Here is a 23,909-nt window from a genome sequence, read left to right on the forward strand (position 1 = left end):
ATATTTGATGGGATTTGATATTTTAAAACCCAAACGATATATAAGAATTTAGACAGTTTTTAAATCCCAACTAGTTGTATGTTGAATAGAAATTTAATTTAAAAAAAATAGATAAATTACTAGTAAATCGAAAGTAATAACTGTATTACAGTGAGTTGACTGTTAGTGTTGCTCTCCACCAATGGCAACTCATTCAAAATTTTGATCAAATTGCAATTTGTTTTATGAAACCAAATTGTTCAACTGGTCAGAATATTGAACAAATTGTTCAGTCAAAATGTGAAAGTGCAAGGTGATATAATAAAATATACTTACAATCCTATAAGACTTTAACTCCACTTTAGTGATGTTGTGACAAAATTAGTTTATCAGTTTATATAGTTATATTATAGCCATTTCCATGCTGAAGAGGAACTGTTTATTTTGAATTGCTATAAAATTGTCCAAACTAAGCTTTCATATAGTTTTTCTTCCTAAAAGTATTCTATATTTATAAGAATCAGATATCATTTTAAATAAAACATCATATATTCAGTAAAATATGTGTGAAATAACAATATGCTATTGATAAGTTTTCAGGGGAGATAACCTAAAATATTATTCTTTTGAATTGTCCAAACTAAGCTTTCATATAGTTTTTCTTTCTAAAAGTATTCTATATTTATAAGAATCAGACATTATGTGAATTAAAACATTTCATATTCAGTAAAATATGTGTATGGCATGGAAATGAATATAATAATTTGAGTTTATAAAACAAATTGCAATTTGGTCAAAATTTTGAATGAATTGCAATTGGTGGAGAGCAACACTAACAGTCAACTCACTGTAAATCAATCCAAATTGTATTGCCAATTAGTATGTGAATTGGTAGATTAGTCAGTTATTATATAATGCTGAACTAATTCAAATTAGTTTAGTTCGCATTTGAAAGGTTTAACGTCCTAACGTCAATTCTAATTCGAATTGCAACGCGCGTCAAATCCGCTTTACTGCCCTTACGACAATAACTTTTAATTCGTATTAACAAATACGTTTTTCTAATGCGAATTGGATAATTCGAATGTGCCAATTCGAATTAAAAAAGAAGAGTGTGTGAACCCGATTAGCGAATTTGATTCTCATTCGATTCGAATTCAATTCGAATTAAATGTACGTGTGCACGTGGCATAATTAGAAATATGAATGAACAAATATAAACGTAGCTGAATTTGTATCTTATTACAAATCGAAATAGTATGCAGTTGTAATCAACTTTCAAATGTAACAAACATCGTTTCTACTTCAAACTATTGTAGAGAAGTAGAAGCCTGAGATCGGAACATGCTATCATTCTATATTAAGAAACCGCTTCAACCAAATCAACCAATCAAATATAATTAAATTCATTTCCGCCAATATAATTTTTGTCGTATCTCCAGGGAATCCAGTTATTCCTATCAATGATCTTAACAGTAATTTCATTCAGTGATCACTTCATAAATCTTAACAGTAATTTCATTCAGTGATCACTTTCATCAATCTTAACAGTAATTTCATTCAGTGATCACTTCAATCGTTCTTAACAGTAATTTCATTCAGTGATCACATTCATCAATAAACAATAATTTAAATTCAGAAATGACATTCATAAAGCTAAACGGTAATTCTATTCAATGATCACTTCCATTGATCTTAACAGTAATTTCATTCTGCGATCACTTCAATCGATCTTAACAGTAATTTCATTCGGCGATCACATCCAAAATCATCTTTGTAATCAGTAATTTCATTCAGTGATCACGTTCATCCATCTCAACAATAATTTCATTCAGTGATCCATTCACCAATCTCCACAGTGATTTCATTCCATGATTACAATCATCGATCAAAACAGTAATTTTAATCCATAATCACATTCATCGATCAAAACAGTAATTTCCTTCAATGATCACATTCATCGATCAAAATAGTAATTTCCTTCAATGATCACAGTCATCGATCAAAATAGTAATTTCCTACAATGATCACAGTCATCGATCAAAATAGTAATTTCCTTCAATGACCACATTCATCGATCAAAACAGTATTTTCTTTCAGTGATCACTTTCATCGATCTTAACAGTAATTTTATTTAGTGATCACATTCATTGATCTTAACAGTAATTTCATTCAGTAATCACATTTATCGATCTTAACTTACATTTTATTCAGTGATCACATTCATCGATCTTAACAGTAATTTCATTCAGTAATCACAAGTATCAATCTTAACAATAATTTCATTCAGTGATCACTTTCATCAATCTTAACAGTAATTTCATTAAGTAATCACATTTATCGATATCAACAGTTTTTGAATTCAGTAATACATCATATTTATCGATCAAAACAATAATTTCATTCTAACAGTGAAAACTTTCATTTATCTAAACAGTAATTCCATTCAATAATCACAATAATCGATCTTCATTTATCGATATCCACAGTAAATGCATTCAGTAATCAATCATATTTATCGATCAAAAGAATAATTTCATTCAGACAGTGACAACTTTCATCGATCTTAACAGTAATTACATTCAGTGATCACTTCAATCGACCTTAACAGTAATTTCCTTCAGTGATCCACTTCCACTGATATTAACAGCAATTTCATTAAGTAATCACATGTATCGATCTTTACAGTAATCTCCTTCAGAGATCACTTCCATCGACCTTAACAGTAATTTGATTTCGGTGATAACTCTCATCGATCTTTACAGTAATTTTATTCAGTGATCACTTCCATTGATCTTTACAGTAATATCAATTCATTCAGGGATCCACTTTGCCAATATAAACAGTAATTTTTTTCAGTGATCACATTTATCGATCTTAACAATAATTTCATTCAGTGATCACTTCCATTGATCTTTACAGTAATGTCAATTCATTCAGGGATCCACTTTGACAATATAAACAATAATTTCTTTCAGTGATAACTTCCATTAATCTTTTGATTTTGCCATTTGATTAGGGACTTTACATTAAAAATTTTCCTCAGAGTTCTGTATTTTTGTGATTTAACTTCAAAATGTAGACTATCACATTTTTATCATCTGTAAACTTTTTGAAGTAATTTAATGTGTTTTGATTACCCACAAGAATTCACAAGAGCAGAACCAAGTTTGGTTTTGTATTAATATTATTATATTCTGGCAAATTGGCTCAGATCCTTTATAAAACAGTACAGTCTATAGAATTGAGGACAGGGGACTTTAAGTCTTGAAATAATTACTTTTATTATGTATATTAATAATCTTGCTTATATTGTTGATTTTCATTCTGCTATGTTTAGTCATATGGTATATATATATATATATATATATAATTGAGAATGGAAATGGGGTATGTGTCAAAGAGGCAACAACCCTACCATAGAACAGACAACAGCAGAAGGTCACCAATAAGTCTTCAATGCAGCGAGAAACTCCCGCACCCAGATAAATATATGGTATAATGGCAATAGAGATATGAGTTGAATTGAACATAAACAATGTATTTTTGCAACTATCAGACAACTTCCCAGTGTAAGGCAAAATTATGCACAGGGCACATGCTACAAAAAAGTAAAAACCTTTTTTTTTTTTTTTATTAAAACAAGTAAAATCGATTTTTCATAATATATATTACTAGCTGTATGTAATTCTTAATAGTTTTGTAACGACTGGTTATAACAACAAAACAACTGCTTTCCAAGTATCAAATACTGTACTAAACTAATATTCTAGATCTTATACAAAATTAATGTAAAATGTTTTTTCTCCATATAAATATCTAATGTTTTTTTTATTAATGCTTCAATACTACACTACAGATGGGAAATTCTTTATCTGAACAAGCGTCAATACAAAACAGATATTCAGGCATAACACACTGTGGATTAATTTATCTTTGAAGGTACCAAATTTAGTATATGAGGAAAAATCATGTTTTGTGAATATCAAAATTTGATAGTGTGGTTATAAAAAATAAAGAAGCATTTAGAAAACATACAAATTCAAAGTTCACCTTTACTCATGAAAAAAAAGAGAATATCACTCAAGTAAAAAAAAATCTGTAGTATAAACTGGTTTTTTTTTATTATGACCTCATACATGCGTAGAAAGAGGCTTAACAATCAAAACGAAAGCTTTTTCATGCATACTTTCTGGCTATCTTTATTCCAAATAGGACTTTTAATCATTAATACTATAAATACTATGGGTGCCAACAGCAAACCTAACAATTTTAAATATAAAAAAGTCACTTAAATAAAAACTAGTGAAAATACTGACCTTCTTGCATTTCATCCAATACAACCCAAATCACCTTTTTTATATCATATGTCTTATTCATTGTTAAACTCAAGCTTGCTTTATAAAATAGAAAGCTTACATAAAAATTAACTGTAGCATAATAATGCATGACTAGCTCCTGGATATGAAGTAGAACTCCTTAATACCAAATCTTAAGTAGTATACTTTTATACTGACATTCATAAATGTTGGTTAAATATTCTATGGTATCTATAACATGTATAAATGAATGTTCTAATAAACAACCAATATATATTATTTTTCAAGTACATGCATCTTGTTTTCTGTTGACTTTCTTAACCCTTTCCTCCACGGAATTGTTTTTTACATACTTGATTTGCATAGGATTTTTTCAATAGAAAAAAATCATCAGGTTAAAAGTATTAATGCATTGTGAAAACGAATATTTCGTCAATGAAATTCCAGTCAGATGTTCTCATAAATATCCTTTTTACACTAGATACAAATTTTATTAAGTCTGATACAGATTTTTCGTAGGCAAGAAGATTCAACTGAGGCACAATAAAGGCGTCATTATGGAGTAAAGGGGTGACATCAAATGGCGTCATTATGGAGGAGAACTGATGGATTTAACCTCATGGTTAATACTTTGATATTGAGGAAATATTTAACATAATTTTATGTTTATGGTACATTAAGTATATCATATCTATCTGTGATCTTGAAACTGAAATCTTTTACAACATTAATTAAAGACAAATAGTTATATTCTCAAAATCTAGTAGTTCTTTTTGTGATCACAAGTTGATTTAATACACTTCACCCAACAAATACAAAGCATAGTTTAAATCAATAAAAATACCCTTACATAAAATCTTTCATCTCTCACCATTATTTAACAATATTGCAACAGTAATATAAACACATAAATTATATAATGAGATAGTAATAAATAAAAACATACAAATCAACAGACATTCTTGCTTGAAACATTTACACATAATACTACTGGTAGTATTCACTAAGTGATAAACCTGTAAATGGTACTTCTACAATTTTAAAATCTTTTTTCCATTTACTTCCACTAGGAAGTCATCAACAAAATTATTCTAACTTTATAATATAGACTTTTGAGTGTGCAAGCTTTTATTTTTCACAACATGTCATTTTTTTGCAAATAGAGTAAGATTGGTAGTCACAAAGTATCTAATTATAGTAAAATTAAATTGCAAATATTCCATTTATACTGAGATTGAGAACTAAAGTTACCTTTATTGTGTTTTTAATTGTGCAAAATATTTCAATATCTTGAGTATAGTTTCATACAATTATCATGTACTTGGTCAGTCCAAATTATCTTAATATTTTGTATATTCAAACAAATCTTATGAGAGAATATGCTGGACATATTTATGTTTGTGTGATCATTGAAGATAATTTGGCGTAAAGTTGCTTGGTTTGATTTCGTATCATTAGTCATAAGAGAGGAAATTGTGGTTTTACAAAATCTATTGCAACCAAGACAAAACTATTTGCCACAAGAGGTTGGCTGAGAAAAAGTATATTTCAGTAAAATTAAGAAATAAGAATGAAACTATTGGAAAGGTGAAAATTCACTTGAACAAACAATGCATGATTTAGTCTATCATTTTCTGTGTCCTTGTGTAGATTTAAAAAAAATACTGTAAATTCAGAATTTATTGCGTTGGTTTTTTTTATTGAAATAAAGGCGACAGAGTTATAATCGCAATAATTTAAACTCCTATTTGAATTTTCTTATTTGAATTAAATAGGATTTTTCTTAATATCATAAAAATTAAAATCACTTTTTAATCCAAAATAAAAAAATTGCAATAATAAATGCTCACAATAATTTCTTAATTTACGATATTGGATTTAGGAATGTGTATCTGGATTAGCACCTTTAGATTATTGATTAGACTATTCTACATCACGTCATACTTTTTTTGCTTTTTGCTGCTATATCATGGAAAAACTTATCACGTTTGTTATGAAGATATTGCACAAAATTATTGACCCTATTTTCTCTGTCATTTGCATATTGTTTAGCAACTGTATGTATAGATTCAGTTTCTGATTGGTCCATTTGTTGAGCTACAATTTCATAATCATTTTCTCTTTGTAATCGTATTTGGTCAGCTTCATTCTGTTCTTTGGCCTTCTGAAAATTGAAGAAAAATTATAAGCAATTAAACAAAAGAAGTTACAGGATAACAGAAAACATTCAAAGACATCAAATACAGACAATTAATATCCTAATTACAAATAAAGCCTAAATAACAGTTAAAATATAATGAATATCCTGATATAATTGAAAATGTCATATTGAAAAGCAGTTTTTAGAACAACAAAAAAAAAGCTAAAGAATATAAATTAATCCAAGATTTACAATATTGATGATTATGCAATGAGTGACCAAACAATACATTACTTCTTGAATGTTGTAACACATGAGTTCATTAGCAGTGTTGTTTAGTCACCCGGGCCCGGTTGTTCAAAAGGCTGGATAAAGTTATCTACTGGATAAAATCTGTATTCGGTTGTTTAAAAATTGTCCAGTGGATAAAATAGTTTAACCACGGACAAAATTTGTCCAGTGTCTGGGGGTTCGGATAAGTTCTTATCCAGAGGCTAAATATGGCTGTCCATTTGTTGTGCAATGTGTAGCAGATATATAAACCTAGCATTAATAATGAATTTCATGATGAACTATATTTAGAGTCTGAATTTCAGGCAAGGTTATGGGAGTTGTCCTTCGTATAGCATTTTGTCCAGTGGTTAGCTAGACCATCCTTAACCAGTTTTTGAACAACACAATTTAACAACTGGATAGCAATCCACTGGACAAACATTTATCCAGCATTTTGAACAACCCCGCCCAGTTATTTTTCAATATTATAATTCTTGGATAGTTATTTCTTTTTATAACATTAAGCATGGACATTTTAATGGAAATAAAATAGAAAAAGCAAGAACTATAACTTTCACAACCAATCTAATAAAAGAACAAACAGAGTTCCAATGCCCATAGAATTACACATATTTCACCTGTTAATGGCCCAAGGGTATAAACTTAAAATATTTTCCAGGTAATTAATGTTCCAGAGGGCATATCTCATTAAAAGATAATTTATCGGAACTGATTTTTCGAACTTGTCTGATCATACTTTGCTGATATGAAGCCATGATATATAAGACATAAATATATGAGAAGAATTGTTCATGTGATAGCACTAACAAGGAATGACGGATGCCTGGAATTTCTATGTCTCCCAACAATGTTTGTCGCAGGTGAAAATAAATTGTATGTTCATTAATTTTATCTTGTTTTTTTCTTGTTTTTAGAAATATTGTTTCCTCTACATTTCAACACCTAGTTTTTGGTGGATTTATTTTTAGGTTTGCATACTGAGCATCTGATGACTCGTCAAAAAAAAAGAAGGTGGGTTATATTTTCAGCCAAAAGTTTCAGGTCATCATAAATTACTTTTATATCTGAAAACTGATTACCTGAAGTTGCTTATAGTTTCTTTGGTAATGTAAAATACATCCATATAAATGCCACCTGCTGAATTCTGGCCATAAAACTTTTACAAAAGCTAAACAACTGTATGCAGTCTACAACGAAGAAAATTCCAATTATGAAAATTTGAAGCACAAAATGCAAACAGAAAAAAAATTAAAAAAAATATATATATACTGTAAATTCAGAAATTATTGCAATGTTTTTACTATTGGGAAAAGTGCATAAGACTTGTATTCTCAATAATTTAAACTCGCATTTCAATTTTTTTTATATGCATAAACAGAATTTTTCTGAATGTCGCAAAAATTCAAATCGCATTTTCGTCTAAAATGACAAAATAGCAATAATAAATGCACGCAATAATTTCTGAATTTACAGTAATCAGAAATCAATCTTAATAGAAATTTCAATTTCTGTGTAAAGTGGTTCTCAAATTAATTTATTTATATGAAAAATAAATTGATGTTAAGCTTGAAAATATAATGATATTCTTTGGGGTTTAAGTTGGGAAAATGTTCCCATGCTTACCTGCCAAAGTAAAAAATCACTAAGTCTAACTTCTCCTGATGTCCTTACAAGGAGATCTGGGTTGGGAGAGTTTCCTGTATACAGACTTTTCTCTAATAATTCTTCTGATACATCGCTAAAAATATATTGAAAAGTCAAGCTATGAACTGAAAAGTTGCAATAAAAGATTGAAAATTTGGTACTAAAAATTTAACAAGCTATCTTTCATGCTTCATTGGTACAGGAAAGCCATATATAAATTTCTTATTCATAAAGGCCTATCTAGACTAATCAACTAATACATTAGCAAGTCAGGTTATATTTATACAGTTACCTACCCTTCTTTCAGCACTTCTGAATTATCTTGAATTTAAAATTACAGTCATGAACATTTTAAAAAAGAATGAAGGGAACTTTGTTATTTGTATATATTTTGAATCAGATCCAAATTAAATTTTCATGATATGTCCACCTTGTATCCAGCGTGTCAAAAGCTTTAAAAATTTAGCATTGGTAAGTTTTTGAGAATATTTTTCAAAAGTATGAAGTAATCATTTGTCAAAAACTTCATACTTCAACTTCATGATGATTATCAAACATAATGAATTTCTGATATTTGAATTTAATATATGTTGTAATATAGACTTTGAATTTTTTATGGATTTTCAATATTGATAAAATTGAAGAAAAAACAATTGACTTAATCTCTATCAAGACAAAGCTTGTTAGCTGTGAAAAAGAATATTATTGTTATGAATTCTTCAAACTTATTTTTCAAAACTAAAACTGTACCTGTCTTTTATCAATCCAAGTGATACACCCTCTGCTATTTCTTTCATAGCTGTACACATCTCATCTCTAGAGGTATAGGCAAAACAAACATTCAATATGGCCCTGTAATTATACAAAATATATAAAAAATGGAATATTCATTAATTTTAACACTGAAAACATGTTAGATATCTTCATATGTTCAAAATTCTTAAAATGAACCATGTAAACAAAAAGCTCAAAAACTTCAAGAATTTCATCTTATGATTATTTAAACCACTTATTTGACAATAATTATCAAAACATACCGGTATACTGTTTTGTGTCAATATTTCCTATTTTCAAATACAGTGACAGACATGTTTGATGGCAGTTGTAAATGTGATCTGACATAACAACTCTGAAAAGATTTTAAAAATGTTCTGGGTTTTATTTTACCTTTGTCTTCTTTATAAGTTTCCTTGAAGATTGAAATCATAAAAGACTACTGGAGCTAACTTTGGTTTCTATCGGTCTTGTGGTTTTAAAGGAGTTGATCTTTGTATTAATTTACAAATGATGTCAGGGCTATTCCAGAAAAAATGTATGGGGGGGTTGGAAGGCATTTTTTGTCAGCATCCGCCACCCAGACAATTGGAATTGAGACTTATAGTGCATTATAGTGTGAAAAGTTGCTCTGATACCCATCACCCATGTATTATTAATATAATGTGCCTTCCAACCCCCCAACCCCCCCATACATTTTTTTCTGGAATAGCCCTCAGTACAAACCTGGTATTATCTTTAGAGTATGTGACAACCTCTGCTATAATTTCCTGTATATCATTGGGTAATAAACTAACATTCCCCAGCACACGCACACATACACCATACTCCTGTATCTTGTCTCTAAAAAATAAAAACACAATTTATTTAAATGATTTGCAAACATAATTTTTGGAAAGTTGAAAACATTCTTGGTTCTTAAACATAACACTGTGCTGACAAATATACTCTTTCAGGTTTTTCTTGAAATTCACTTCCAAAAAAACTGAATCAGATTTTAAATTACAGTATTAATGAGTTATTTCCCTTGTTTGGAAGTATACTGCTAAATACTGGATTTGTTATAACATGAGCAACACGACGGTTTCCACATGTGGAGCAGGATCTGCTTACCCTTCCTTAGCACATGAGATCACCCTGACTTTTTGGTGGGGTTTGTGTTGCTTATTCTTTAGTTTTTATGTTGTTTACTATTGTTTGTTTGTTTGTATTTTTCCTTTTTATCCATGGCGTTGTCAGCTTATTTTTGATTTCTGAGTTTGACCGTCCCTTTGGTATCTTTCGCCCCTCTCTTCTAAATATACTCCTATCAAATTTATACAAAAATTAGGTATTCAGTGGTTATCAAGGTAAGTTCAATTACACATTGGTTTCAATTAAGTGCACACAGTGATCCTTATGTATAGATAGGTTTTGATTGTCAAAATTTGGGCAAGAGTTGCTTCCCTTTGTCCCTATGTTTGACTTCTAATTTAAGCCTTCATAAATCAGCCAAATTCAAATTGTTATATCGTGCAAGACTTTTGAAAAAGCATTTTTTCTGAACAATTTTTATTTCTTTAAGACCTAGTTAATAATAAAATAACTACAATGTACAAACAAGTAAGGATATCTTGTCAGACTGTTGAAAGATTAAATCCTCTGCATTTGTTTGCACCTATCCTAAGTCAGGAACCTTTTGTACAGTGTGGTGAGTGGTTGCCGTTATGTAGAACTTTGGTCTTCTTGTTTGAATTCTTTTACACTATAAAATTGAGAATGGAAATGGGGAGTGTGCCAAAGAGACAACAACCCGACCATAGAAAAAAAAAAACAGCAGAAGGTCACCAACAGGTCTTCAATGTAGCGAAAAATTCCCGCACCCGGAGGTTTTCAGGCCTTTTATAGCTTGCTGTTAGGTGTGAGCCAAGGCTCCATGTTGATGGGCGTACTTTGATCTACATGTATAAATGAATACTTTTTACACATTGGGACTTGGACGGAGAGTTGTTTCATTGGCACTCATACCACATCTTCATATTTCTATTAAATGTAAGTATTACATGTTTTAATTTAATAATTCAAATAGGAAAACAAACTGTTCATTTCTCCAAAATGGTTGCCAAGGGAAATAACTATGGGATATCAATGTCAATTTAAATCTTACTTTTCTTCCATCAGTCTTTTAAACTTTTTCCTTGCAAGTTCCATGAGACAATCAACCTCCGCTTTAGATCTCTTAAAGTTCTCTATACTAAAGGCATAAACAGTAACTTCTGTGATTCCAATGTCCAAACACCATTCTAAAACCTGTAAAATTTCAAAACAGGTTGTCAGTTTGTGTCCTTATTTGGCCAAAAAAATATGTACAGTGTAACCTGTCCAATCAGACACCTGATTATTCCAACATACTGCCTCTTGTAACAGTGTAAACTGTCAGAGTGTACAATAAAATCTTGCTTAAACGGACACATTTTCATGGTCTCAAAATATGCCTATCCTTGCAGAAAAAACCTGAATATTCCGATACCCTGCTTAATCTGGACATCTTTTTCTGGTCTTCCAGTGTGTCAGATAATAAAGGTTGCACTGCAATTTGGTCTAACAAAATCATAGGAAAAATCAAATGTACAATGTATCTAATAAATTGTTGCTTCCAAATCTTTTGAATATTGTCATCTATCATGTCTATAAATATTCATCTCAATTAGTATTGATTTTAACATTTTTAAGGTCGAAAGATGGGATGAGATTAACAATAAACAAAATACTACTTTGCTTTAATACATTATTTTGAGAATGCGAAATATCAAACCACTTAAAATTCATAAGATAGATGTTGTTCACACACTTATAGTTAATTATTTTGTTTGTTTCTCAAATGTGCCTGGTACCTGTCAATCACTTTAAAATTGACCAATACATGTACATGTGTCTGTCTAAACATTTAAAAGTTGTCTTTCTTCTAGGATCTTTATAACAATTATTGTCATTTTTTACAGTACATATTTCTAAAAACCTTGTCCTTTCAAAATACCAATTGGAAAAAAAAAATTCCAATCTACATTCATCAAACATGTCAAATTGATAGATCTTCAATGTAATAGTGAATAGTTTTAGTCTATTGCTAGTGAAAGTTTGTTTGTATAAAGCAAGTAAGGTGTAATACAAATTTGACTTATCATCCACTTCGATTGATTGTCTTCAAATTTATTTTGTGAAATTACGTGACATTGGAACAATTTTGAAGACCTACATGTACTTATTATCATGATCAGGAACACAGCTTGCTAACAAAAACTTTGACTTGAATACAAAATTGATTGGTTTGTTGGTTTTATTTTCAGACTAGCAAAAAAGATAACTCTCCATTTATTCCTGATTTCAATTGTGAGTTTATAAAAACCCTTCGGAAGTTCAAATATAAAATACAATGAATATAATACCTCTGTAAGTTTGTCAAAACCTTTCAGATGACCCTCAGCTCGTTCCATACTATTTTTCACAGCGAATCTTCTATTGCCATCCATTATAACGGCTACATGTTTAGGAATTTGTCCAAACCCAAGGATCCTTAAACACATTCTGTGGTACCATGCCTTAGGCTGCTCAGGGAACCACGTTGACATATTGAAGCTGTTGAAATGAAATATTCATATTTTCAGAATCATTGAAAGAACAACTTTCAATCAATTAATGAAACATGACTATTTAAAAGCTACAGGAACATAATTATAAACATGGAAAAAATCAATAGAAGATTTCATTGAATCATCACAAGTAGTTTTCCTTGAAACTGATCTCATAACATGTATAAAACTATGCACAAGTTTTCAAGTCAATAGACCTTGACTGAGAGGACATGTACAGGCCAACTAATCTCCATGGGAAAAAAAGTAGGGGAAGAGATAAATAATTTATGACTAAGTATTGTGGTTGTCAAGTTCAAAAGATCCAATTCCTATTTGATGTCCAGTTTGTTGGCCCCCAAAACAGAATAATAGCTCCCCTCTGACTTTTCTGTTATGTTCAGGCCTAGCAGGATTCAATAATAGTCATACATGTTGTACATGTAGCATTATTACATGTATGTTTACTCGACACCAGTTTCTGGGTTGACAAAAAAAAAGTTAATTTACTAAGTAATACAGTTGCACTTTATATATCTGCCCAAATGATAGAGCAAATGTATCTATCTTATAATTTATATAACTATGCATTAAAACTAAAAATTAAAATAAAAACTATATTGATAAATTACATTAACATGATTAATGACATGAACAAACCCTATTGATTTTTAAAATTTTGCAAACAATACTTCAGGAAGGTTGTCTGCAAACATGTCAGAACCCAGCCAATTCTGTGTGAGCCAGTCCCCATTCAGGAGCCTGTAAGTCCCTGTTGTTTGTTGCTGTATATCATATTTCAATAATTGTTTTGTACAGAAGTTGGGCACACATCTTTTTGTCTGAATTGTTTGAAATTTTTTATTTCTTTAATTGCTTGCTATAAGGTAGGAGTTTTGCTCATTGTAGAAGGCCATATACATGTAGTGACCTATAGGCCTCAGAACACAATTATTCTTCCCCTTGGCTACAATGCATTTTTTAGTTAAAGTCAAATCGAATTAAAAAAATTGCACCGCCACAAACATGAAATAAATTTAAATGCTTATAGACCATTATTATTCTAATAAAATATGCTTGTCCCAGTACAATCCATCAGTGCTTTTTCTTTTGAGGGCCCTATTAGCATGCCAATGGTAGGATTTGAATCTTGAACAAATGACGAAGGCTGATTTCTACCCTACTTTCATTTTGGCCAAATCACTACTTTCACTTTCAACAATCATTTTTTTCCACATGTTTTACTTATTTAAATATATATGCAACTGATAGGACCACTCAAATAGTAAACATTTCAAAGAAAACAGTAGACAGATTACTTGGGAAGAAATACCCCATATAATAATTGGGAACTATATTCCTAGACCACGAACAAAGGGAATTAATTGTGATCTGAGGCCTATAATTGTTAACTTAGTTATAATTGTATAATTGTTACACCTAGTCCAAACCAGAAAAATTAAAATAGCCTTGCAAGACGTCAGAATTATTTGGACTAGCAGCCATAGAAAGGCGTCCCAGAAAAAAAATTAAAATAGGCTTGCAAGATGCTCGGGGGGGCCACTTCAAACTTTTTTTGGTAGGGGTGAGCAGCTGAGACATCAAGTACCCCACCCTTTTCATATATTTTGTTTATCAAAAATATATACCTTGTCATATATTAATGAACAAAAAACAGACCTATAGATATATTTGGATATTTTTTATCTTCTTGTACATTAGTATTTACAAAAAGTTTTGCGGTCCCGCTCATTTTACGTTCTTGTTTAGAAGCAACGCAGTCGCAATAATCACACCTTGTTTTTCCAATAAATTCTTCGCTCCTCTATTTGCCAGTGCTATTTGCCCCTTTTATATCTTTGATTATGATGAAATTTCAATTTCAAAAGACAATAACATATGTTTTGTCAGATAAATGTAGTAATACTTCAGATAGTATCACTTTTACTGAGTTTAACATTAATTAAAAACTGATTTGCCGTTCCCTCTTGAAGGACGCTGACACTATGCTATGGAATTTCTTTAAATGTTTCATGTATACAAACCTTTCAATGTTAATTAGGTGGAAATGTCAAAATGATTGGATTTATTGCATCTATAACTAACCTCAGTGGAAATACCACATTGAATAAATAGAGTTTAATTGGTTTGACAAATAGCTGATGCATTTACGACTGTGGTTTAACCGCATCAAAAATAAATACGAACATTTGATTAATTTCAGATACTTATGATATAATCCAGCAAGTGATAATATCAACCTATTGATATATTTAATCTGAATTTCTCACCCTTTTCATATATCATGAAGCATGAAATAGTGACCTATTCCAGCGGCTCATCCCTACCAGTCATTATATAGGAAGTGGCCCCCCCGAGGCAAGATGTCATAATCATTTGGATTAGCATACACCATTTTCTTATTTAAATATTTTTATATCTACACAAATTATATACAAGTATTGTTCCATAATACTGATATACGAGTATTATGGCCACTAAGTTCAATTGATCCTGAACTTCTATAGCCATTATATTATCTTGTTCTTAATTTATTTCACTGTTGAAGCTTGGAGTTCAGAACATCATGCACCTAGCTTTATAATCTTGTTTATAGCTATAATTTCAATTTTATCTTATAGTTCTTTACTAGAATACACAAAAGGGAATAAACTATAAAATGGTTAAATGATTGCACCATGAAAGGTACAAAACATGTATAACTTTGTCTACTTAATTTGAAAATATTTAACAACAAATGCTAAAATTTGTGTATGCACATCACAGTGGTCATGAAATCATGTGTAAATATGGTGTATATATGTCAGATGTACAAATTTATTTATAAAACAATAAATGTACAAAATACTTTACCACCAATATACGGTACAATTAACCACAGATTAAATGATGAAACACCAGCTGAGAACAAGTGAGGGAATCACGAAGCGAGGGCTATCCCCATATGTGTGACGTAGCACCGGGTTGTGAGTTGGCTAAATTTCAAACATTCACAATATAGTCCGGTATATTTATATTTTACGAGGTGAATTGTCGGCCTCTTTTGATAATGTAAAATAATTAGGATAAATTATACTTAAAATGAATACAGCAATGCTCATATTTACAAAACAAAATAGATTTAAAAATTTTAGAATATTATTCTTCCGCGTTTCGATCCATGGCAGTAAACAGAAAATGGCGTCGATATCGCTCATTGAATAACCCACACAGTTCATTGTTTAATTAAGTTTTAATGATGAAGCCGGGGCCAAGTAGAGAAAACAGAGAAATATCATCAATAGAAGCTGGTAAATTAATGCTTTTATTTTGAATTCATGTGTAGTTTATACGAATAAAACTTAATCCAATGTACTAGCAGTCTTTCTGTTTTCTTTTCAGAGTTATATTTCCTCATCGCCAGATTCTTGTCTTCTGGACCCTGTTCCGATGCCGCTCAGGTAAGTCTTTGGCATTATTATGTCTGTAAGGGCTCATTTGACTGACCTCACACTCAATTTACCCTTTTCTTTTCCAGGCACTTCGAAAAGAACTAGAAAAACACAAGGTAAGTGTGCGAAAATTTGACATGTTTTCAATCCAAATTACGCGCTTTTACGGTAGAAAACGGATAAAAAACGGCAATATAATGTTGAAATTTAATTAGATTTGTTACGGATTGTACTTGCTGTCATTGTAAACGGACAGTTCCACGGAACATTTGGAATAATGATTTTTTGGAATTTTGTAGCTTTTGCCAAAAAGAATTGACTGGGAAGGCAGGGAACACGAAAGAAGTTTTGAAAATTTGGTGAGTTTTCGAAAAACAAGAAATTGACATTTTTTACTTTTTCCATTTTTAGGAAGATTTTTTCGTCATTTTGTTTCTTGTGTTTTATCTGTTGAGTGTTATTTTAAGATGCACTTAATTTTCATCTTTTTAAGTCAATTTTATTAAAAAATCAATTGTTTTCATGATTTGCTTTGAAATTGTAATAATTTCTTTGAGGCCATTATCATATCTGATGCACAAGGTCATGTGTGATGTCATTGACCCCAAAGTTCAGATTTATAACCAATGAGAGAACAGCAAGCTATATTTAGAAAGTATCTTCTGATTTCTCTAGACTTATCATTGATGTGATTGATTAAGTGTATAAAAGTTTATATTCTTGTTTTCCTTTTTGAAATAAATAATTTTGTCAAATATTCAGTACAGATTTTAAATATGCTAACAGATCTCATTAAAATATTGAAGTCTTAAACATGAAAAATATTTATAAAAAATCTTGACAAAAATAAAAACTTCTCAATATAATTTTTAAAATTGTGTTATTTACAACACTGATTGTTAAAGAAATAGTTTTGAAGTACATTAATTTTGAATTTCAAGGTCACAGTCATCTTTAATTGTGCAACTTTTTAAAAGTTATAAGAAAAAGATTTTTTTTTTTATAATAGACAATATTTTATTGGCACAAATTCTGCCAATAAAATATTGTCTATTGACAAACACATTTACAATAAATGGTAATGACCGAATGGATAAACAATTTGCAATACATGGTAGTAAAATACAAACAATTATATTTATATGTGAATAAAAGATTGAACAATAATGAATTACATATTTATGAGGTAGAGTAATATTTAATATCTTTTAGTAAGACCAAGGATTTGTATAGTAAGATCTTACTATACAAATCCTTGGTTAGACATCAGATTTATTTTTTATTATTATCAGGGACTTTTATCTAAACTATTATGATAGTCAACACTTGTATTTGAAAGTGAAAATAAAAAAATATCTTCTTTTATTGAATTTTTCATAACCATGATGACTACAATGCTCTATTTTAGTATTTATTTTTATTGTATGTCTTTTGAAGTCGGTGGAGGATTTAGAGCCCTCCCCATTTTGTAAAAAAAAATTGGTTGATTGTTTTAGGAATCACTGAAGCATGACAGAAGCAGGTCTAAGGCAGTTAGTGTCCCCACTACCATCCCTTATAAAAAATTCTTGATCTGCCACTGGAAGTTTTCTTTTCTATTCATAAAAGTATAATTTCATGGACAATTCAAATCACATTTGTCTTATTTTCAAAATACCGACCACCCATCAAACACCTATAGCTATCAATCAATGAAATACTGAAAATGTTTGTCTAAATAAGCTTCTGTGGTTATCATAAAATTAGAAATTAATAAATAATGGAAATTTAATTTAATTATAATTTTTGCAGGTTGAACTATACCGTCATGTGACATCTAACCATTTATTACACATATGTCAGAGACTTGGACCTTTATTAGATAAAGATATCAAACCAAGTGTATGTGGTGTCCAGTCTTTACTTGGTTCTGGTAGCAATTCTTTATTGAGGACAAAAGACGGTAAGTTGTATATGTTTAACATGTTTTCCCATCTTTTTGGTGTAAATGGTTATGTACCTTGATCACTATTTTAAATTTCTCGATGTCATAGTTGTCAACACTTCAGATGTTGCTAAAACCCTCATTCTTTACATTTTTAATATATAAATCACTGTTTTTAACCAGTATTGATTGTTGTTTGCTTAACGTCCAGTGGCAAATATTTCATGCATGTTCAGACGAGCCAGTCTTCTAAGAGGTACATCAAAAATAAATCTTTCTTTACAGAGAAATATTGCAATATCTATTAACTTTTTTAGGATTTGTAAAGATAAAGTTGTTAAGCTTGTAAAAATTGACAAATTATTAAAAACTTTGATTGTGAATACAACATAAAATGGCCAAGTTACTGGATATATTATTTTAGCTTATATGAACATTATTGATTTAATTTTAAAAAAAAAATAGAAACAGAAGTTTGCTGAAAAACATAAAAACTGTTATACAGGGGCCGTGTCAATGAAAGTATCCTAGGACATGTCCTAAGATAGGTCTTAGGACATTATTTAGGATGGTCTTAGGACGTGTCTGAGACATGTCTTAGGATGTAAAACAAAGCTGTCTTAGGACAGTCCTAACTACGATGGTCCTAGGACCATCCTAACACATTTATTTTAAAAATAAAATGTATGTAGATATTTGTATGACATAGATTGAATTGTATTTTAGAACCTATATGTAAAGAGAGGGAGGATGACTCTTATATATATAGAAAACAATTAACGCAAAATAAAAGTAAAGTTTTTACGGAATACTAATAAGTACGTTATTAAATATGATAAAAGATATAAATGAATTTAATACGAAAACAAAAGTAAATGGTCACAAAACTTTGTGATATTCGTGCTGCAATTTTAGTACATAAACTAGTTTTGTCCTTAGGTCCACTCGATTTCATTATGTATCGAATCAGGATTAGGTAAAAAAGAAGTAAACTTTTCCCCATATTTGAATTATTTAAAATATGTTGCTTATGATGATAGTATTGTTTAGGCTTCAAAAAAGGCAGCACAAAATAATTTAATATATAACAATTAAATCTTTAACAAACATTAAACAATATTTTTTTTATTAATTTTATCTAATGATAGTTTAATATTGTATTAGTATTTTTAGTATTGAGTTTATGCCATACTTGTTGTTTTTATTACGTTTTATGACGATGTAACCTTTCGGACTATCCTAAGACACCTAATTGTATATCCTAACTTTAGGACCAAATTTAGGACATATCTTATTTTAGGAGACTTTCGTTAACCCGACTTAGGACTAAGACGTGTCCTAAGACCATCCTAAGACATGTCTTAGTCCTAGGACAGCTTCGTTGACACGGCCCCAGAATGTTTGTACATGTACAGTCTGATTGTCAGACTTCAAAAAATATATATTAAATTGTATATTAAAAAACTGGAAACACCACCTTGAAATGCACATGAAATAAATATAAATCATAAATATTATATACATGTACTAAAATTGTATAAATACGAAATTTTTTATTTAAGAAAGCTCAATTATGAACATAATCATTAATAGCATAGATACAACAAAGAATAACATTTAAACAATCTTAACTAAAATTAATACTACACAAGTATCAAAGTATATGTGTTCAAAGGGGAATAACTCGAGTGTAAAAATATAAGTAATTATTTTACATTATAGGCAGCAAACAAAAATTCACACTTTTATTCTAAGTAAAAAACACATATTTAGGTACTTAGCTATACTTTTGCATACATCAGTGTCTTCATTACTAAATCACCATAAAAACGGAGAATTGATATTTGTAGAATTAATAAAGTTTTTATTTAAACAGTTGTAGAGTAACTCCTTCCTTAAATGAGAAATTTTTTGACATTTTAATAAAAAAAATGTAACTCATCTTCAACCAAATTTATATTACAGTTCTTACAAATCCTGTTATCTATAGGAGTTTTTGGTATAGTTTATCTACCAATTTCAATATGAAGTTTATGACTGCTGGTTCTGAACCTTGTCATACTTACTCTATCATTATCATTACTTAAAGGGGCACTAGCTACGAGATATATAAAAAATCTAAAGTATGATTTTTGTTTGTTCAATCATTAATGAAAATGAAATAGTGAAATAATAATTCACTTTTAGCAGCTAAAATGGTTCAATTTTGTCAAATTAAGCTAATAAAAATTGACGACTTATTCACTTGCAAGTGAATAACTCGACCTTGTTAAACCTGTATTCATGTGAACTCCAATTTAACCCCGTAGAAAGAGATAGAATAACGCATGCATTGTCCGTGTACAGTTATTTAAAGGAAAATTATGTCAACATTGAAAGTGAAACAAAAGTAAATAATTTGATTGACTGATTCGCTCCACAAAAAACATTCTTATTTAGGAAAAAACGATGATAAACATAAATTTTTAATCTATAATACAAAATTTAGTAGACCTATAAAAATCTAACTGCACGAGTTTCTTAATCTATTTGTATCTATGTTTATGTTTACATTGCTTATATGGTCACAGAAGGTCAACTCGAAATTTAATTAGATGGTGTCATTGCTAAAATTCACACGAAACGAAGCTAAATCTTTTTGAGACCATGGCCTGTAAATTGCTTAATTTATACTTTTGATAGTTTGGAAAAATGTTTTACATTGTTATAAATAAAATATGAAAATTTGAGTCAAATTGGTGAACATGAATTTGACAGCTAGTGCCCCTTTAAACGGATAAATATTTTTCAAATTTAAAAATATTCTTAAATAATCTATATGTTCTCAATTTATCACTAGTTTGTAGTTGCTGAGACCGCTGTTTTTCAAATTTACACTTAAGGCACTTTCTTAATCATGTTAATACTAACAAAAAATATTTTTTTAATCAAATTATATTACATGTTTGGCCGATGTTTACTCCACAACTCAGAAAAAGAATCAAGAAAAGTGAAATGGACTGTTTAAAAAAAAAATGTCATGTGTTACTATCGCATTGTTGTATACAGGTATATCCAGCATTACTTTTCACAACCCTTCAAACACCTTTCAGTTTGAATTTCAGACACATATATATAGAACTTTGAATAAGCTGTGAACTTATAAACTTTAATAAATATTTGATGTCTAACATTTGTTTAGATTAAAATATACATATAATTTTTGTAACAATGTAACAGATGTTCATAAACATACATCATTTTTATTTGTCAATGATGTCTTTATTTTAAGTACTTCAATTGTAACATGTAAACAGATGGGAGATAAGTCTTATTGTAATTGATTTATACTTTTAGTTTATTAAGTTATTATATTAAAGAGGCACTAGCTACAATATCTACAAAAAATCATGATTTTTTTTATTGTTCAATCATTAAAGAAATTGTATAAGCAAATATGTTTTAACTGAAGTAAATCCCTTTAGATTATTGACTTGTACATGTAAAAAAACCCAGATATCACCATGTATAATTATGATCGTTATACCTAAAATTGTCTGGACTAAGGGGAATAACTCAATTTATCATATCGCACTAACAGTCAGAGCTCAGAGACAAAGATTCGGAAATGTCAAATTATGCATGTTTTATATTTGTACTTAATTGATTGACATTCTTAAAGTATGTGCTCAAATGTTCATATACTTCATATAAATATTTAACAGCAATATTAAATCCAAGATGGCCACCAGTTACTCATGTTGTGATGCATCATCAGAGACCACTTCTTCCTCCAAACAATCTTGTTATACCAAATGTTGGTAAGTGTATTATTATATCAAGTGTGATCAATTGCAACAGTTAAAAACTAATTCATGTTTATGAAGAGATTTATTGTAAAACAAATTTACTGATTAAATCTTTTCCCTTTGACATAATTTAACTAATTTAAGAAATCTGCATTAGTTAGCATTACTTATAAGTTTTGAAGAAAATTTTTGAAATTATTTTTTAACTACAATACATAATCATATTTCACATATTAATATATAAAGCCAGAATTAACATCTACCTCCAAACAACCGCAGGCCATTCATTAGGAGGCGGTACCCGGTACTTTTACCCTCCTATGCTATTGACAAGTACCACCTAAATGTAGAAATTTTTATATAAGATATTCATGGAATAAATTGAAAAGTACCACCTAGAAACGTGGAAAGTACCAGTCAAATTGAAAGATAATGAAACCCCTGACAACCTTAGTATCTCTCTTGTTTTAATATTTCAAAACGATGCCTGTGTATTTACTCAATAACCTTTCAACCAAAGCTTTTCAAATTTTAATTTGATACTGAAGATATTTAAAAAAAAAAAAAAAAAAAAATTTTGTTTATTATTAATTTTAATCTATGTTAGACATTTTATCATCATACTTTTATTTTGTACAGGTCATGTATTAAAAGGCAGAGAGATGTCTGGCCATTCAAGATTGGACCATACCTTTTCAAATCATATCTATGCCAAAGTGGCACTACATGCCAGAAAATTAGGCCACCTGGCAGCAGTTTATTGTGTAGCATTTGATAGAACAGGAAAATATATATTCACAGTAAGTAGTATTTAAAACTTAAAATCTTTGTGCATTTTATCTTTTGCATGGTATAACTGAAAATGTTTTGGTATTACAGTGAAAAATGACAATCTTTTATTTGAAAATGGTGTTTAATATTTATATCAAAATAAACAAGCCTTGTTGTATAATTAGAAAAAAAACTTTAATTATTACAAAGGTAATTTCAAATCTGATTATATACATATTTAGAGAAAATAGTTTTAAAACTTCAATACATATATATATATATATCAAAATGAACAAAAGATCAATGTCATATTTCTGGCTTAGTAGTTGCATTTTCAAGAAAACAATATTTGTAGATCCAAATGTTAAACATTGCTTAGATAAGAATTAATACATTGATTTTAAGTTATCCATAAGAAAAATTAATTAAGCATTGTATATATATACATATTAGATTCACAAACATTATAAACATTAGAAGCTGTGGTATGATTGCCAATGAGACATCTATCCATAAATAACAATGATGTAACCAACTGAAATTGTCAAATCAATTTATTGAAATATCACATGGAATTTTTTATGCCGATTGTTTTTGTCATTAACATTTTGAAATATTTCAGGGTGCTGATGATGCTTTAATAAAAATCTGGTATGCTGAAAACAGTAGACTATTAGCAACTTTAAGGGGACATAACTCTGAAATAACTGACATTGCTGTTAATTATGAAAACACTTTATTAGCGTCTGGTAGTTGTGATAAAATTATTCGTGTTTGGTGCTTACGAACTAAAACTCCTCTGGCTGTTTTAAGTGCTCACACAGGAATGATAACATCTTTACAGGTATTTATTGGCTTGATTTCTAAGACTTATGTTTTCCTCAAACAATTTATTTTTATTATTTACATATACATGTACAAAATTAGTTTTGCTTGATCTCAGTTTTTAGCTCACCTGGCCCTGAAATTTTTAGATGAATTTGAGAACCCGTTGTTGGGTTGCTGCCCCTAAATTGGTAATTTTAAGAAAATTTTGCAGCTTTTGGTTATTATCTTGGATATTATTATAGATTGAGATAAACTGTAAACAGCAATAATGTACAGCAAAGTTTGAGCTACAAATAAGTCAACATGACCAAAGTGGTCAATTGACCTCTTAAGGAGTTATTGTCTTTTTCAGTCAATTTTTAACAATCTTCATAAATTTTGTAAATTT

General features: G+C 29.5%; 2 protein-coding genes across 5 annotated transcripts in view; one reads left to right on the forward strand and one right to left on the reverse strand.

Annotated features, from left to right (window-relative positions):
* Positions 1-4,577: 4,577 nt before the first annotated feature.
* Positions 4,578-15,751, reverse strand: LOC139491061 (dehydrodolichyl diphosphate synthase complex subunit DHDDS-like). Its single transcript, XM_071278340.1, has 8 exons — positions 15,633-15,751; positions 12,576-12,765; positions 11,297-11,439; positions 9,877-9,993; positions 9,127-9,228; positions 8,356-8,470; positions 7,812-7,919; positions 4,578-6,462 (listed from the first exon to the last, which is right to left on the reverse strand). The coding sequence occupies exons 2-8, from the start codon at positions 12,756-12,758 to the stop codon at positions 6,232-6,234; spliced, it is 999 nt and encodes a 332-aa protein (XP_071134441.1). The 5' UTR covers positions 12,759-12,765; positions 15,633-15,751; the 3' UTR covers positions 4,578-6,231.
* Positions 15,752-15,916: 165 nt separating this feature from the next.
* The window catches only part of LOC139491060 (PH-interacting protein-like), a 48,013-nt gene continuing 40,020 nt past the window's right edge, over positions 15,917-23,909 (forward strand). For 2 of the 4 annotated variants that reach the window (XM_071278335.1, XM_071278336.1), the window contains exons 1-8: positions 15,928-16,069; positions 16,161-16,219; positions 16,297-16,326; positions 16,510-16,569; positions 18,002-18,152; positions 21,839-21,934; positions 22,562-22,722; positions 23,316-23,537. In XM_071278335.1, coding sequence (XP_071134436.1) covers positions 16,015-16,069; positions 16,161-16,219; positions 16,297-16,326; positions 16,510-16,569; positions 18,002-18,152; positions 21,839-21,934; positions 22,562-22,722; positions 23,316-23,537 — 834 coding nt within the window. In that variant the 5' untranslated portion in view covers positions 15,928-16,014. Of the gene's footprint in view, positions 16,070-16,160; positions 16,220-16,296; positions 16,327-16,509; positions 16,570-18,001; positions 18,153-21,838; positions 21,935-22,561; positions 22,723-23,315; positions 23,538-23,909 lie in introns of all 4 variants that reach the window. The other 2 variants (XM_071278337.1, XM_071278339.1) reach the window with 1 other exon arrangement.

Source organism: Mytilus edulis, chromosome 10, assembly GCF_963676685.1.
Source record: "Mytilus edulis chromosome 10, xbMytEdul2.2, whole genome shotgun sequence".
Taxonomy (NCBI): Eukaryota; Metazoa; Mollusca; class Bivalvia; order Mytilida; family Mytilidae; genus Mytilus; species Mytilus edulis.

Excerpts from the sequence above, each read along its gene's own strand:
- LOC139491061 (XM_071278340.1), bottom strand. The coding sequence starts at position 12,758 with ATGTCAACGTGGTTCCCTGAGCAGCCTAAGGCATGGTACCACAGAATG. Across the intron at positions 11,440-12,575 it reads GTTTTGACAAACTTACAGAG|GTTTTAGAATGGTGTTTGGA; the intron begins GTATTATATTCA and ends GAAATTTTACAG. Across the intron at positions 8,471-9,126 it reads CTTGGATTGATAAAAGACAG|CGATGTATCAGAAGAATTAT; the intron begins GTACAGTTTTAG and ends ATATATTTTTAG.